The 17,321-nt window shown below is 51.5% G+C and overlaps 1 protein-coding gene across 2 annotated transcripts in view; it reads left to right on the forward strand.

Annotated features, from left to right (window-relative positions):
- The window catches only part of SPAG9 (sperm associated antigen 9), a 51,586-nt gene extending 44,079 nt beyond the window's left edge, over nt 1–7,507 (forward strand). Inside the window, exons 23-27 of one of the 2 annotated variants that reach the window (XM_054393840.1) lie at nt 258–371; nt 2,054–2,092; nt 2,935–3,105; nt 3,822–3,959; nt 4,110–7,507. In XM_054393840.1, the coding sequence (XP_054249815.1) occupies nt 258–371; nt 2,054–2,092; nt 2,935–3,105; nt 3,822–3,959; nt 4,110–4,225 (578 nt within the window). In that variant the 3' untranslated portion in view covers nt 4,226–7,507. The remainder of the gene's footprint in view (nt 1–257; nt 372–2,053; nt 2,093–2,934; nt 3,106–3,821; nt 3,960–4,109) is intronic. The other variant, XM_054393839.1, reaches the window with a different exon arrangement.
- The last annotated feature ends 9,814 nt before the right edge of the window (nt 7,508–17,321 follow it).

The following is a 17,321-nucleotide window of genomic DNA, read 5'->3' on the forward strand; positions in this document are numbered from 1 at the left end:
GCCTCAGAATGGAGCCGTTAACAGCTTCTGTGCTTTCTCACAGCCAATTATAGTCTCCCATTTAGGTTCATAGCTTGTACCTAAGAGCCTTTTAGGTTATCTTTACGACTTCAGTGTGCTCCTCTACCTTGTTTCTGTTTGAAGTGGGAGGGAGATTTTTGTCTGCATGGTTGGGGAGCTGGAGTTAAGATTCTCTGTTATGGAACTAAAATTATTCTTGCTCATAATTTTTGATGAAAAGCATCTCTTGTTTTTAGGTACTGGTAAACTGGGATTCTCTTTTGTGAGAATCACAGCTCTTATGGTGTCTTGTAATCGTTTATGGGTAGGAACAGGAAATGGTGTCATCATCTCCATTCCATTAACAGAAAGTAAGTAAAATATCAATTAATAGCTCTGTGCTCTATGCTGTCGACATACACAGGCTGCTCTCCCTGCTGGGCAGGTGCTTGCTGATGGGTAGAAAGCTTCACCCCTAGGTGTGAGTCGTTCAGGATTGTGACAGACTGGCCCTGGGTGGTGTTTAGCAACTGATCTGTGAACATGGTTACAGCCAGACCCCACAGCTCCAGGATTTCCTGCATTTCAGTTTGAGCAGGGTGGCTGTGATTGGAATGGAAAGGATTCTCTGAAGCCTGAAAGGTGTCCAGAGCTCCAGCAGCATTCTCAGAAGTGTTGCTGCAGGAGATGGCTTCAGCATTCCAATTTATGTTAATTTTGATTGTCACATGATTACCAAAATGTACTTTTGTTTGATTTGAGCAGGTTGGTATTGCTGCTAACACCATTTGACTGGCTTGAGTTCTTTAGAATTCATCACCAGGCTGGCAGAAAGGACTGGAACAGCTTTAAAGGGCATGTTCACAGTTACAGGAGCTGTAAACATTCTGCAGGTGGGGCTCTGCCTGCTAGGGATCCAGCTCTGCTTAGTGACAGACCCCAGACTCTTGTCATAGGCTGAGCAGTTTGGGCATGGCAGAGAAAGTATTCAGACATGGGCATTTAAACCTGGGGAGAAGGGAAGGGCCCAGTTTGGGCAAACCAAATCTTAACCTAGGAAAAGCTTGGGAAGAATCTGTGTGGAAATTGACTGCATTGGGAACAACAAAAACCCAGAACCCCCCACACTTGTGCCTGAAACTCCTGCCCTTGGGTTTTAGTATTAGTCTGAGAATGAAATGCAGCACTTGGGCAGTCCCCATTGCACTGCTTTGTGGAAAGCATGGTGCCAGAGGTGAAGGCTTAGGGTGACTGCAGAGTGAAGCCCTCCTGTTGTCCCTGCTTTGTTGGGCAGCTCACAGTGCACTGTTCCCATGCTGTTCCATTGCATTCTCCATCCATCCAGTGAGTGTCTTTTTTTGCATTGCATGAGTGTCCTAAGGAAGGACAGACTTCCTGTCATGAAGTTGAGGTGGTGTAAGTCATGCTTTCAAAAATTAGAGCTCTTAATTTGCATAAAGCTTAACTTAAATGTTTCCAGAGGAGTTTGGTTTCAAACAGTAGTGAACAGGCAAAAATCCCTCTGAAAGCTGCTTGCTTCCATTTCAGTTTTGCCAGCTGCTGATGAGCCAGAAGAGCTCTGTGGGTAGCCTGGTAGTGGGTTTTGAGAGCCTTTGTTGCAGAAATTGATGGTTTTCAAACCATCCTTATATTAGCAGCTGCCCATCTCAGTGCCCTGGATCTCAGCAGCAGGGCAGCCTCAGGTCTGCAGGTGATTGCTCAAGGGGTACCTGAAGGCAAGAGCTGTTCTGCAGAGGCTGGGGAGCCTCCTGCCAAGCAAAGAGAGAAAGGGGAAATGTTGCTAATCAATAATCTACCTGGTGGCCACAGAGCACAGGGATGTGGCAGTGCCTCCCATGTCCATTTGGTGCTGAAACTTTGATAACAAGATGCTGGTTTGGGACCTGTGATCTCCTGTAATGAGATGTTTGCTGTTCTTGTGAGCCACAGCGTTGAGCTCTCAAACCGCCCTAGGCGGGTGGTGGGTTCTCATTAATCCTTCTCCTCTGCTGTCACACCTATCCATTTCCCCTCTCCTCCTTTCTCACTTTAGCTGTAATCCTCCACCAGGGACGTTTACTGGGGCTGAGGGGTAAGTGCAGATCCTGAACCAAAATCTATTTCCAGGCTTCTAATAGCCGCTCTGAGGCTGTTTCCCACTCCTTATAGATTTACCCTCTGTATGTTCCTAAATGTTTTTCTACTTGCAGTTACTGCATTGCAGCAGTTTTATGTTTGCTAAACACCCACCAGTCTGCTCAGCAGTTAGTATTTCATCCTGTGTTGCAGCTGAACTTTCATCCGGACTTTGTTTTTCTTGCAGCTAGTGTGATCCCATCCCTTGTAACTGTCATTAATCCACACCATTTGCTGTCTCGTCACCAATCACCGTTTCTGTCACTCCTTGGTAGTCTCTGGAATGGAGATGGCTTGTCTGTCTAGCATGAGTACTCCTCTGCTTGAGTGGGTTTCGAAACCTCTCCTTAAAGCCCAGCTGCAGGGTTACAGGAGGATAGCTCCTTTGTGCCCACAGGTGGCTGGCAAGGGGATACCCTGTGGCGAGCTGGAATGAAGGTGTCCTTAATTCTGGGTCAAAGTACATAGATCTGCTAATGCTGAAGGGCATCAGAGGTGCTCATTTGCAGCAAAAGATGCAGTCCTGGCACAAATTGTGTTCTGCCAAAGCAGGGTGATGAGAAGCTGGTGTTGATGCTAGACTGGTAAGAGCCCTGCTCCATTTTCCGACGTACTTCAAATAACGACGCATGCGACCTTTTTCCTTTCCAGCTCTGTCTTGAACTGGCATTGCTGCCCTCCTGTCTCATTGTTCTCTAAGTTGGCTTTAGCTTGTAGATGGTACCATAAGGCTCCCTAACAGCTGGCCAGGCCTGTAGCTGTGTGTGCAGGCAGCGTCACCCTGTCCCTCTCCCACAGCCAACAAGGTGGCGGCTGGCGGCCGGCCGGGCAGCGTCATCCGCGTCTACGGCGATGAGAACAGTGACAAGGTCACCCCTGGCACCTTCATCCCCTACTGCTCCATGGCACATGCCCAGCTCTGCTTCCATGGGCACCGTGACGCTGTCAAGTTCTTCGTGGCAGTGCCTGGTGAGCCTCCCCTGCCGCTCCCACAGGAGGCTTCTCTTGCACCTTCCTCTGCTCAGCCCAACGCAGCTTTTGGGCAGCGAAAGCAAGTACCAAGTGGTACAGGCCGGAGGGATCTGTGCCACTGCCAGGGCTGCTCTGAGGGCACTGCTGGTCAGTGTGAGGGAAAGGGATGTCACAAAGTGCTTTGCTTCCTCCTGGTGCCTCCTGGAGTGAGTGAGTACTCGTTCAGAAGGGCCACTCTGGGAGTCTGCCATCCTGTGGGAAGGGTGGAGGTACAAAGGGAGAAGCCCCCAAAGGGGAGACCCTGTTGGGGAAGCTGAGTTCCCTGGAAGCTGCTGTGCTGGCTGGAGTCACCCTCCAAGGGCCCCTGTGCAGCTCAGATGCAGGAAGTAAAAGGCAGGGCTGTGCCTGGGGGGCTGACGTGCCCTGAGTCGCCTTGAAGTCTGTTCCAGTGTCATTCTCAGTCTGCATGTCTTTGCTGGAGAATCCTCCAAGGGGCATTGAATTTTCCTGATTTCCTTGAACTGCCCTGACCAGATTCTTTGAGGGCAGATCTGAGCCGAGCCATGCCAGCTCTGCCCCTTGCTGAAGAGATGCTGGATACACAGGGATACACAGCTAGGTGTATCCCTGGGCATTGTCTGTCACCCAGTGACCAAAAGCAGGGGAAACCATTGTGAGATGTGGCATAAAACTGTATTCTGTTTCTAATCTAGGTCAAGTTGTTTGCCCACAAAGTAGTGGTGGAACAGAGCTGACAGCTGATAAACCAGCCCAAGAGTCCTTCAACCAGAGTCCCTTAAAATCAATGTTGGTGATCAGTGGTGGAGAAGGGTACATCGACTTCAGAATGGGTAAGAAATAGAGTTTGAAATCCGATGTCACCTCAGGCTGCCAGGTAACCAACCAAGCTTCAGAGAGCTTTGCTTCCCAGCCTCGCTGTCACTGCTTGGCTCTGCTGGGTGTTCCTTCTGGGATTTATTGTCTGCCTGATTGTTTTGCAGGTGATGAAGGTGGAGAATCTGAACTCCTTGGAGAAGCTCTACAACTTGAACCTTCTGTAGCCAAAGCTGAGAGAAGTCACTTGATAGTGTGGCAAGTCCTGTGTGGCAGTGAGTGAGCCTGTAGGATGCAGCTGGAGAGCTTACAAAAGACAAAAAAGCTTCTGCATGTTTTTTAATTTGTGAACCCTGTTTCACTCCATAATGTTGGAGCCTTTCTTTGCTGTTTAACTCTCTATTGCAAACCTGTCATACCTTTAACTGCAGGAATTAGCTTTGTGCTGTTTTACTGCACCTGTGTTCCATGGACGGTGTCAGGAGGCCAGACCTGGCCCACACCTTGGTGAGCAGCTGAGACCTGTGTTGTGCTGTGCCATGGCAGCCAGTGGAGTGCACTTGAGTCCAGCTTTGTTGCAGCTGCATTCCACTGGTCAATGCTTAGAGTAAAACAGCAAAGTTGTTCCCAGAGCAGTAGGAAATGGGCACATTCTGAGATGGATTGTTAAGGCTCATCCAAACACTGGGTGAGGGCTGAAGTAAGCTGTGAGCTGCAGCTTGCCCACTGTCTGCAGGCTCATTGGTTACATCAGCAGCAGCTGGGGGACAGAGGGAGTTGTACAGGACTGGCAATGTTTAAATAAAACCAGAGATTTTCACTATGGACCTTTGCAGCCCAGAACTGCTGCCCTCAGCACTGAGCAGTGGGTTTCCATGTGCCTGACATGGAGCAACATGGTTCCCAAGGGTTATTCTTGGATGGTTTAAATGGAAGCCAACTGTTAAATTCTTGACTAGGGGATGCCTTTTGTTCTGTTCTTGTCTGAGCTCCCTTTGTCCTGAGCACCAGAATTATCTTCTCTGCCTAGCTGGTCAAACTCATGAGGCACTGCATGTGTGAAGGTTGGAGACCTTGATTAGAGCATGAGAAAAGACCAAGAGTGTACAGGAGAAACACATTCTGCCCAAGTGAGGTTGTAAAGGAGCTTGAGTGCCAGGGAATTAGGTACCAAATGTATTTTTTTGTAGCCCCATACCCCAGTTGAGTGTAAAAGGGAGGAAAAAAAAAGGAAAAAAGAAACAAATGTCCAGGAGTGTGAGCAGGTAGCAGAGTCCCTTGGTGCAGCTGGGGAGGCTCTGCTGTCAGGCTGCCCATCCCTACTCACCAGCTATTTTTGTACCCACGAGTGTGAGCTGGAGGCTGTCTTCCTTTTGGGTTTACATCAGCATCACACAGCACTAAGCACTTCTTGCTTTCTGTGCTTCAGGAGGTTTTAAACCCTGGATCTGCTCACTCATTTCTCTCTGGAAGGTGGAAGCTTTGGGGTGCTGTAAGGAACATCTGGCACTTACCCCCAAAGGGTGGGACTGCTCTGCTCAGAGCAGAGAGGGGCAGGAGGAAGGGAGCAGTTAGAGAGCAGTGAGGAGAGAGAGACTTTTAAACCTGCCTAACCATTTTTATGCAATAGGAGCAGTTCTGGTCTATCAGGCAAACAGTTCTATATTTTCTTAATTTTTTTAACTGAACACATTGAGCTGAGGTCTGTTGTGTAAATACCTCTTTAGGCAGCTTTCTCAGATGCATATCATAGCTGATAAACCAGAAGAGCTCCAGTCAGGTCTATTGGTTAGATTTCTATGTATAAAGACTTTTTAAGCGATGTATTTTGTACACAGCTGTTCCTCTCGTAAATATGTATCTAGGACATGAACTTCTGTAGTAAAAATCCTTATTAAAGATGTCTGACACCTTGGGAGGATTCTTCTCTTCAGATGCCAGGAGCGATGGGCGCATGGGCCTCAGCATTTGCTTTCCAAATCCATCTGTAGTGGCACTCCCAAAGTGTTTTGGCTTAGCTGGAAGGTCTGGGAGCTTTGGAAGGAGCTGGGTGAGCACTGCTGGAGAGCCTTGCTGAGGGCTGAGCCAGGCCTGAGGCACATCTGGGCTAGCAACCTGCTTGGCCCTCTCAGAACGGTGCTGTCTAACCTGCTGCTGCTGTGAGGAACCTTCACTGTGAGTGGGGCAGTTTCATTGCTTCTCCTGCTGTTTTCTGTTGGCTTTCGTTTTGGAAAGGCAGTCTGCAAAGCTTTTCCCCCCTGGCTGGCTGTCCACTCTCATGCTCTCAGGAGAGAAGCGCACAATCCCCTTCCTGTCCTAGCCCTGGCTGGGCTCTGCTCTCCCAGTGAGTGGCTGCTGGCAGACCCAGTGGCCCCAGCTGGCACCTGTGTACCTGCTCTTTGCCAAATGGATCTGGCCCACTGTGCCATCTTAGTGCCCTCAGCAGGGCAGCTCCTGCAGAGGCTTCGGAGAGTGTTTCAGTCCCAGAGTGGAAGGGTTTGCAGATGCCAGCAGTCAGCTATGCACCGCAGGTGTGGATCAGAGGCACTTCCCCCTGCTCCTCAGTGAAAAGCTTCCTCCCTGTCCTAGGGTACAGCACAGTAAATGTGTCCCTTCTGTCATCTCAGTGCTCTGGGACTCACCAGCTCTGCTTAGGCTGCCTTTGGGTGCTGAATGAGGCTCCTGCCCCCATCACTGAGATGCCAGCACTCCTGCAGCCCCCTCTGAGGAATGCTTACACAACCACTCATGTGATTAAAGCATCTGCACAGGAGCTGCTCTCTTGACAGCCACAGCTTGTCCAGGGTTTGGGAACGTTCTGAGCACAAACTGTAGCACCTCTTGTGCCCGGGTAAGGATCTTTGCATGGTCCAGGTGACACTTGTGAGCTGCTGCATCTCCATCTCTTGTCCAGGTCCTGCTGTGCTGGCAGAGCGCAGACATTTCCATCACAGCTGCCTTGGCCATGGGCAGCTGTGAGCCTGAGCTGCTCTGAGGGAGGTGTGCCTGGGGGTGCTGCCTGGCTCAGTGTTTATCCAGCTGAGTATTACCCAAGGTACCAAAGGAGTCAGCCTGACTGAGCACTCTTGAGTGGCCCTGTGGAGGCAGGGTCTGTGGAGGCCCTACCCTGCCAGACACCACAGGGTGAGCTACAGGCGGTTCTGGGGGCAGAGGGAAGGTTCCTTGAGCAGGGTTCAGCCACAGCCCATCCTGCACCCCAGAGCAGCACTTCTCTGTACACTAAATGTCTGTTCTGCCCTCTAACAAGGTTAAGTTTCCTTTCTTGATTTCGTTGCTGCACATTTCTGAACCTTTTAAGCATATTTTAAACATTTTTATGTCTGTATCTGGACAGGTTTGTCTGTTGGACACTTTACGCTGCGTTTTACTTGCCTCTCTAATCCCAGATGGGTCCCACAGCCTCGGACTTGCTGTCACAACTTGAGGCTTCTTTTCTGTGAGCAGAAAGCTCGGATAGCAGTGTAGTTATCTCAGTATTTATTTCTATTATTGAATCCATGGGGTTCAGAATGTAACTTTGTACATGAAATCTATATAAATATGTATATGAAACACACCCTGCCTGCTGTCTTCTGTCTGCTCTTGCCTCTGCTCCAGAGCGTCTAGGGGGTATTGCACAGGCAGCAGTGTGCTAGGTCAGCCCTTCCCTGCTGCCTCAGACCGGGCCTGAGCAAAAGCCCTGAACCCAAGCTTCTCCCTGCCTGGTGCCCACGTGCTCTCCTCACCCCCACATGGCCACAAACCAAGCCAAGAGTCCAGAGATATCAGAACTGAACTCAGCTCAGTAGGGGCTGTCCCTGCAGTTTAGTGTCAGGCCCAAAGCGCCCAGCAAAGGCAGAGGGGTGCTCAGAGTGCGGAGGGTGAGCATCTGGGGCTGAGTTCATTGCCTCTGCAGAAGCAGAACCCTGGCCTGGAGTCAGCTCTTTGTTCTTTCCTGGCTCTTCTGCCACTTCCTCACCACCCTTGTCCCAGCAGTTTATCCTGAGCTGTATGTGAGGAGTGGCTGTGACACTGAAAACCCTGGGGTGACCTCTGCTGTTAGGAAGTGCCCTAACCCACCCTCTGGGGGCTGGGGCCATGGTGCTGTGCCCTCACTGTTGGGCAGCAGTGAAGGGCTCAGGTGAAGCTGTTGCTGTGACACCTCTGGGCTGCCAACTCTCCCTGTTTGCACCTGCAGCCAGAGGAACCACACACTGTCCTGCTGCCAGGGTTGTACCAGCCTGAAATTTGATAATCTTGGTGCTTAAACAGAAAAAAAACAAAAAAACAAAAAACTTTTTCCTCATTTCCTAGAGTCTCCTCACAAGGGTACAAGTCCTTTCCATGCTTCTCCAAGCACTCCAGGAGGTGGTGGTGGGAACGAGCTGCTGAGAAGTGCCGTGGGTTGGTGGTTGTCTGCTTGTGGTGGTGAGCAGGGTGGGCACCGGGAGTGGGCAGGTTCCAAGGTGTGGTTGAACACAAGGTGGTGCTCTTGGAATTCAGAGGCGACGTGGAGGCCTGGAGGGAAAGCACCGGAGCCTTTTCCCTGCCTTTCCACATCCACCTTTCAACTGGCAGATCTCCAAGGGGAAGCTGTTGTCAAAGCAGCGGTCAAAGAGCAGCTGACCTCCAGCGGGTGGGAAATGGTGCAAAGGACTGCTGGGGGAGGCTGAATCCAGCAGAGGACTTTTTTGGCTTTTAACTGATGTGTTTAAGAGAGGGGGGGGGAAATAGGGAAAATTGAGCTCTTGTCAAAATTGCCCAAAAGTCCCCAGGATGAGAGGGGAGAGTTGTGTGGCTGCCGTGGAGTCCCTCGCAGCAAGCTCTGTGTGGCTGCTCCGCAGCTGCAGCCCATCCTCCCTCCAGGCAAAGGGGAAGGATGCTGCAGCTGGCTCCCCATGCCCAGCCAGACCCTGGAGGTGGTTGGGCCTGGCATGGCAACCCTCCAGGAGCACCAAGGGGGTCCACAAGGTCTCAAAGCCATTTTTCTTCTGTTGGTTACCTGGTGGTTGGGGAGCAGCTCAAGAACAGAGCCTCTAACAGGCTGTTCAGCATCCATCCTCCACAGCTGCCCTGCAGCAGACCGTGACAAACTCTGCCTGTTAGCATGGAGCACTTCAATCTGGAAGCTGCAAATGGTTCACCTGCTCCCCAGCCCTGCTGAAGGACCAGCATGAAGCAAATGAGCATTTCTTAACTTGTTGGTTCCTTTTTTCCTCCAGTTGCTTTCCCCAGGAATCAGGTCCTGGCTTGCTCTGCCTGGGCACCGCTGCAGGGCTGGGCTTGGGTCGCTTCAGCAGAAGACAGGATGCAAGCAGCAGCAGCTGAAGGGCCTTAGTGTCTGCTGGAGCAGAACTGGGCTGGAAGAGGGACCCAGAGAGGCTGTGGAGGGATCTGTGCCATGCCTGAGGCAGGTGACTCTTTGACCACTGACCTGGGAGCAGACCTGGGCACAGACAGGGCCCCCCTGCAGCTGGGGCTGTTCAGGAGGCCAGCTCCATCCTCGTCCTCGCACAGGCAGTGTGGGTGGCAGCTTTGTTATTCTCTTGTGTTCAGCTTCTGGAGACTAACACCAGAGCTCCCTTGGTCTCCTCCCACAGCCTACAAATGTCTTTCTCTCTCCTCCCAGCCCCTGCTTGTTGACTATTTACATCTCTCTCAGGGCTTTGCCTCCTTGATTGCTCAGCCTGAGCTGAATTTAGAGACATCCAATATCTGGCAGTCCCCATGAGGTTCCCTGAACCATGCAGCACAGGGGACGCCACTGACCCTGCCATCTTCTCTTGCTCCCTGGTCCTCTCCTGAGGCTCTCTGCCCACCTGCCTGCTCCTTGGCTGTTATTTTTGCTGAGAGGCTTTGCTCTGCATCTGTGCTAACTTTCAGCTCATGCTGTGCTTTGACTCATTTTAATACTGTTACTATCTCAAACCTACTCCCTGTCATGGATTTGGGGAGTAGGCAGGAGACATCCAAGAATCTGATACCAAAAATAGAATGAGAGAAAATAAAATGATGGCTTTCGAGCTCTTCTGACTGAAGCCAGTCTGGCTCTGCAGCCCCAGCAGGTCTCCTGGGCACCCAGGGGGATGCCTGCAGAGGGATGCAGCCCTAGCCATAGTCATGCAGCCAGGTCCCAGCTGCTTCCCTGGCATGGCAGCTGCACAGGCGAGGCTGGGTGCAGGTCTTGGGGTGCAGCTCAGGTGCAGGTTGCTTTAGCAGAGCAGATCTCACCTCATTGAGTTACTCACAGTAGCAGCAAGGTGTTTGTCCCCAGAGCTTCTGCTGCCTCAGATGACTGCAGCTCATCTAGGGGCTGCCATGAAGATAAGCTGGAAGCAGCCCAGCCCTGGCTGCTGTCACTGGGAGGAGCTGGGGACTGGGTTCACTCAGCTCTGCTCAGCCAAACCAAAACCTTGGATCCAGCTCCCCATGAATGGTGGTGAACTCCAGATCCCAGCTCCTGCAAGAAGTAGTTGTTTGTCTTGGCTGGTGGCTCAAGACTCTGCAGAGATGTTTCTAGGTATGATATCTGACCAGAGAATGGCAGCTGAGAGGAGGACCTTGTCCAGCTCATGAGTCCAGCTTCTTGGCTTCCCAGGGGAAGTGAGTAACCAGCATGATACAATGACAGAGACAAACAGCATTAAACTGGTGCTGGAATGAACCTCCAGCACTCTGCCTCTGTGGACACCCTGCAAATTATCTCCATTGCCATTCTTGGAGCTTTTAAAGGAGGCTGTGAGTGCTTCACCAAATCCCCTGAAACAGCAACAAATTCCCAGTGGCCTCATGGGAAAAATCCCAACCCCATCTCTACAGGGAGCAGAGCTGCAGGTTAGACACACCAGGAAGAGGCTTGGGTTTGTGTGGGGTGGCAGCATGGGGAGGATAATTACTGTCTCCCATTACAGCCCATCAGCCCAGGAAGCCAGGAGGTTTGCTTACTGGTTCCTGGAGAGCTGGGAGGTTCATCTGGCCACAGCAGAGGTGGATTTTGGAGGAGCTGAGAGCTGCCTGGCTGCTGCTACCAGCAGTCAACAGCAGGCTGGGAGGGGAGGACATGAAGGTAACAGAAGAACCTGGCAAAGGCTCCCCATGATCCCTGGGGGGCAAGCTGAGGATGTGCACACTGCAGGGACCAAGAGTGTGCCCCAAGCCATATCTGGCCTAGCCATCAGCCATGGTGCAGCTGGGTGGGTGAGCCATCCCCTCAGCTCCTGGCTGAGGCCTCCCTCTGACTGGCATCCCAACTCTGCCCCAGCCACAATGCCCTCTGTGCTGCACAGCGCCTTCAGAGGACCTAAGGTGGGGGTCCTTAGAGGGATGAGAGGGTGAAGTCCTCACCACAGGATCAGGAGGTGTTGTCATGATTGCAAACACAGCTGCAAGCTGAAGCTGCCTGCAGACATGGGGCATTTGTCAGCAAAGGGAGGCTGCTGACCTGTGCAGGAGGAAGGAAAAGGGCCACAAAAGTCATAGCCAAGACATAGCCCAGAACTTGACAGGTCTACAAATAGAGTTCCCCAGACTCAAGGACTTTCCTTGCCTGAGGAACAGCACAATTCCCTCCCCTGCCATGCCAGGCTCTGTGTTGTGTGCCTGGGGTTTGCTGAAGATGAATTTATGCTTCTGCTGTACAGCAGAGCTTACAGCCAGCTGTGGGTTTCCAGGAGGAGAGGTTGTGTGCCTTATTTCCTAAGGCATCACATAGGGCTCAGAACAATCCAGTCAATAAGGTGATGGTTCCCCTGGCTCTGCTCCTCAGGGCATTTCTTGAAGGGCAGCCTTGGAGCTCCCTGTTCTTAAATCAAAGCATAATAATAACCAAAGCAGGAGCTGACAGAATGGAGGCAATAAAAAAAGTTAAAGCAGCCTAGTAGAAATACCCTGCTCCTGGAGGAAGAGAAGCTGTGTCCTGTGCTGCTGGGGCTCCAGAGCTCTGCTGGGACAAGGCTCTGCCTGCCCCAAAAAGGAAAGGCAGAGCAAAGGCAGCTGCAGCGCAGCCTGAACGCTGAGGGGGGGAGGGTGACAACACTGAGCAAGTATCTCCAGCCCAAAGCTGGAGCTGGTGACCCTTACAGTGCAGGACCCTGTGTCTGGTTAGGATATCATGACACATGACAGGCTTCCCCCAGCTGAGCAGAGTGTGGAAGGACTGGGAGCAGTTTGAAGAGGGAGATTCCAGACTGGGTAGATAATGAACCTGGAAAAGCCACGGGTGGATGAGGGACCTGGTGCACAGAGTTAGTTGGGCTAAGAGCTCTTCACCTTCCAGTACGTGAGCTCAGTGCCATGACATGCCTAGTGCAGGGCATGGTCCTGTGCCAGGTCCCTTGGTCCCAGTGGTGGTGTGCTAGACAACCGAGGGATGTGAATTCCTTCAAGGCAAATTCAGATCAGCTGGGATAGTCCTCAGGGTGCTGGGAGGAGTCCTTTAGCTCCTGGTGAGTGGATGGCTGCGTGAGCACTGCCAGCTTTGCAGCTCTGGGAGGGAGGGATTGCAGGAACCCCTGGTGCTCAGCCCAAGGCTCAGTGCTCTGCAGCCAAGGGTGGTGCTATTGTGTGGCCAGGTGAGTTGTGAGTGGCATGTGGAAGCCACTCTCTAGAGCAGAATGCTGAGGGAAAGCACTGGGAGAAAGTAGCTGGGAGACTGACGTTAATTACCCAGTAATTTCCTAGCTGTGATCCAGGAGGTACTTGTTGCTGGTTTTCAGCCAGATGGCTACTCACACAGGATGGGCTTCTCCTCTCCATTTCCATCTGCTAGATTTCATTAAGACAGCTAAAAATAAAAACATCCCTAATGTTATTTTTCCATGTAAGTTACTGCTGGAGTGATTTGATGTGACTGTGAAGAGAAGTTTCCAAGCAACGAGATTTTCTTAATTAATTTGTGAACCTTGGCATGAGAAGCGACTGCAACCCTCCCACCCCTTCCCCCCACCTCTGCCCAGCAGGCTCTGAGTGCTGTTGAGCTACAAGGCTTAATGACAACAGCCAAAGAAACAGAAAGCCACCATGCATTGCACTGGAAGCCTCTGCTTTCAAAGTCTGGCATATTTGGTTCAGATCATATAAAAATTCCAGTGGTTGAGGGTGGAGAAAATTGAATGAGGAATGAAGACTTTTGTTTTCCTCAGCAGAGCTGAAACGAAGAAGGGTCTGGGTTCTGACGATCAGGTTTCTCCTGCAGGTCAGAAGTTCAATGGATCATCAGATTTCATGTCATGAGGCTGACCTGTTCCAAACCGCAAGCAGCCTCTGCACACCCGTGGGCTGTTGCTCTGGGCCCCTTCTGTGAGGTCTGTGCTGTAGCCAGAGCTTAACTCTCGTTCAGATCAGACTTTTGAGAGTGAGCGATGGGTGCCCAGCAGCAAAGGGAGTCAGGACCTGGCTGAAGCTGATGTGAAACCCAAGCCTCAGCAGCTCACAGGACTGTTGCTGCAGCCAGGATCTTTTGCACAGGCATTCAGCTGTCAGCCTCTGGTAGCTGTGATCTAGAAGCTGGCTGGAGCCTCACAGGGACCAAGGAGCCTACACCCTGAGAAACATGGTCCAAGGGCCCAGGCTGACCCCAAAGGTCAGCTGTGGAGGAGAGGGCTGAGCTGAGCTGAGTTGGTGCTGCAGGTATGATGGGATCTGCACAAGCAGTGCTCTGCAGCATGGGTCCTGAGATCCTGCTTCATAACCAGGTGAATTATTTATGCCTCTCAGGGAGAGAAGCTGTAGCCACAGCTCAAGCTGAAATAAGCAAACCCAACAGCTTAGCACTTAGCTGCTGACTGACTTGGTGAATAATTCAGACTCATCAGAGACATCCATGGTGGCCTCATGTGACCTCCTATGGCCTCCCATTCATCTGCAGAGCTAAAGGAAACACAGAGCCACAGCACAGCTCTGACAGAGGAACCCCAGCTGGTATGCAAGGGTGGTGTGGGGCAAGGACTGAGAACCAGGTTCGGCATCTCCTATTACCCCAATAACTAATGAAGCGTAACCCGCCCTAAACCAGCTTTACACTGCCTGTTTCTTCTGCAGAGCATCCTTCAGCACACCTCTGCTTTAGGAAACCTCTGTCTCATGTGGAGGTTAACTCTCAGAGGAGCTTTATTCTTCCTACACCCAGGACTGACCACCCTGTGACCTTAATAAAGCATCTCCTGAACATTTCCAGACTGAACCCAGGGCTCTCCCAGTTTTCAGCATGCTCTGCTTCCCCAAGCTAGGGAGCATGAGGCCTTTGCTGTAGGAAAGCTTTGAGCTGTAGCTCTGGAGAAGAGTGCAGCCAGGAGGAGCAGGACTGCACAGAAGCCACGTCTGTGTTCCTGGGCTATGAAAGCCTCTGAGAGCCAAGAACCCGACACGGCAGCGGCAGGCAGACTTCCTCCAGAGCTGTAGCCGAGCAAAGCTAATTTTAGCCACCAGGCACTATGCAAATTGCCCTTCTGTGCCGAGTTTGTTTGCTGAAGTGCCAACTGCCAAACCCGCTGCAGGGCAAAGGCTCTACGGATGGGTCCTAAAGAGGTCTGAAAACAGCTCCCTGGTTACTGCTGCTGCATTTCAGCTGGGGGGGGGGCTCAAAGGGGCCCTGCTAGGAAGCAGCCTTTCAATGGGGAAGGTCAGATACTGGTTTATAGCTGTCCAGAACTAGCTGCTCGTGGGGCTTTGGAGTGTGCTTTGCTTCTGCATGGATGTTTTCCTTTCCCCTAGGCACTGCCCTGGTAAGCTGCACACTCCGGGCCCACAGGAGAGGATGAGGGTCCTAGTGCCTGGATCACAGCCAGCAGAAGCAGCTCACTGTGAGGGTTTGGGTTTCCTCTCCAAACATTCCATGCATCCACAGAGCTCCCTTCACGAAGGACTGCTCTGACTTCCTAGGACAGAAGTAACTCTCACAGGGTGGTGACTGGGCTGTGCCCCATGGCGCTTGTTTGAAAGACAGAGGCAGGCACGGGGGATGTGGAGCAGCAGAAGCAGGATGCACTTAGCCCAGGCTTATCTTGAACAGGAGATTGCTACATTTCTCTTCAGTATTAACAAGATTTAGCATGCAGGCTCTCATCTGATAACTGCCCTGGTGTCTCTGTCATGAGTCCTGGCGGGACTGAACTGTTCTTTGTATTTTAAGGAACAATTCTCCATTTTTCCATATCGACCGTTCATGGATGGCTTCAGACATTCCCTTTCTTGACATCAAGAATAACCACTTCCAGGTTTGAGGTCTTACCCATAACCTTCAAGGCAGTTACCCATCACACAGGTCTGCCTGGAGCTGAGTTTGGAAAGGCACTTTGAGTCCTGTACTCAAAAATGAAGCAGGAGAGTAGAAGCAGGATCTGAATGTGGTATGATGCACAGGGATCAGCTCCAGTGAGTGACAGAGGATGGAGGGGCAGCTGCAGCAAATTCAAGGGTAGAGCTCTCCCCCAACTGGGGGTCTGAAATCTCTTAATTAAGGTGAAGAAAATGACTTGGGGTCACAGCCTCTACTGATTTCCCTCCTGTTGGAGCTGTAGTTAATGCTGAGGTGATTAAAGAATGAGCTGACTTGATGCAGAAGCATCATCTAAGGAAAACAAAGGCAGTTCAGCTGAAATTGGTTTGAAAATGCTCATTAATTAAGCTAATGGAAATTTGCATAGATGTGGGCTTGCTAACCCTCTTTTCTCCTTCTTCCTACCTAAATGGGACTAATTATTTCTCTAATTGGGATGTGATTGTGTGGCTTTGGGATCATTGATTACAGAGGCACTTCCTGGTTCGCCTGGATCCAAGCAGGGGAAGGATGCTCTCCTGGGACCAGCTGCTGCTCCTTCTGCCTGCAGTCTTGACCTTAAAAAAGAGGAGAGGCAAAAAGTGAGTAAGCTGAGCTATTTATAGTCCAGCTAATTATTTTGACGTGGTGTGACAGCAGCGGAGTCTGTTTTCTCTTCACTCAATTAATGCCAATGGGGAAGGCGTTGTATGCTCTTTTTGCAGCGCTCCCTGGCTGCGGTGCCAGCCTCCGCTGTGGTGCTGGGAGCTGCAGGACTCTAGCAGCGGTGGGGGCAGGGTGCTGCACTGTCCTTCTGTGGGGGTGCTGGTGAGGAGCTGAGGGGAGGTTGTTGTTGTTATGGTTAAAGAAAATATCCACTGTCTGGAGGGAAGGCAGCGTGCAGCAAGTCTGCACAAAGCACCACATAAAGTCGTGCAGGTCACGGCTCAGGTGGCTTCTAGGATGCTTGGGCACTGAGGAGCTGGAGCTGGTCAAAGACTGACTGGTCACAGGTGGGGAAACTGAGGCAGAAGCAAGGTAATAAGCTGGCAAAGGCTGCAAAGCAAGAGAATAGCCAGAGAGTGCCAGTCTTGGTCCATGGCCTCTGGTCTGCCCGGAGAAGCTGGATTTACACTCTGCTTTTGCTGTCCCCTACATGCCTTTGTGCTGTTCCCACACACAGGCTCTGGGGGTGAGCCCTGCTGGGCAGCAAACAGAGCATGGGAGGTGCAGGAGGGATGTCTTGGTTGAATTTTTTGGTGCCTGTTATTAAAGATTCTGCAATGAATAACACCCCTGGAGCCCTGCAGCGTGTTTTCTGGGTCTCTGGGGTGGGTGATAATAGCAGGTACCCCTGAGCACTGCTTTGGAGATGGACAAGGAGCTCAGCTGTTATTCTTTGAAATTCTGGGATCAAAAAATAATCCTGGTGGAGTGAGTGGGTCCTTGTCTTTAGCCAAGACAGAATCTGAACTTCTGAACTGTTGTGAGTTATTCCTGGTGGAAAAGCACTTGACTGCTGAGGCCTGGGTCTTGTTCTGCTTCCCAGGCTCATAAAACCACATTTCCTCCTTGCCACCCTCAGGGGAGCTCTGCAGCTTGTCTCTCTCCATGACCATGACACCCTTGCCAGAGGATTTGCTGTGGATTACAGGGATTGCTCTGCTCTTGCAAGAGCAGAAAGCAATGAGCTTTCTTCTCTGTTTAAAGCCTTGCCCAGGCCCCTGCAATCTGTGTGCTTCTCAGGTGGCTTTTGGTAGCCTTTCAGGCTTCCCAGGGGTGGGGGCTGTTTGCAAAGCCTTTGCCTGAGTGTTGCTTTGGGTTTGCTTCTCTCTCACTGTTTTAAGCATGTGGGTCAGGCAGCTGCAGGTACAGCAGTGCACTGACAGCAGGCCATGCAGGGAGTGTAGGGCACTGGCTGCTATCTGCAGGTTTAATTTGTTCTATGACCAAAGCACAAAGCCAGCTCCTCCAGTATGTGATTCCTGAGAGCCTCATTCATGGCAGTTTTAAAGGACCTCTGTATCTCTGCCCTGTGAAGCCACAGCACTGAAGGATGGGGCCAGCAGCCTGCCCAGCCCTTGCCAGCTGAATGTACCCACATGAAACTAAGGCTGTGGCAGAG

The sequence above is a fragment of the Indicator indicator genome, chromosome 29 (genome assembly GCF_027791375.1).
Source record: "Indicator indicator isolate 239-I01 chromosome 29, UM_Iind_1.1, whole genome shotgun sequence".
In the NCBI taxonomy this organism is placed as follows: Eukaryota; Metazoa; Chordata; class Aves; order Piciformes; family Indicatoridae; genus Indicator; species Indicator indicator.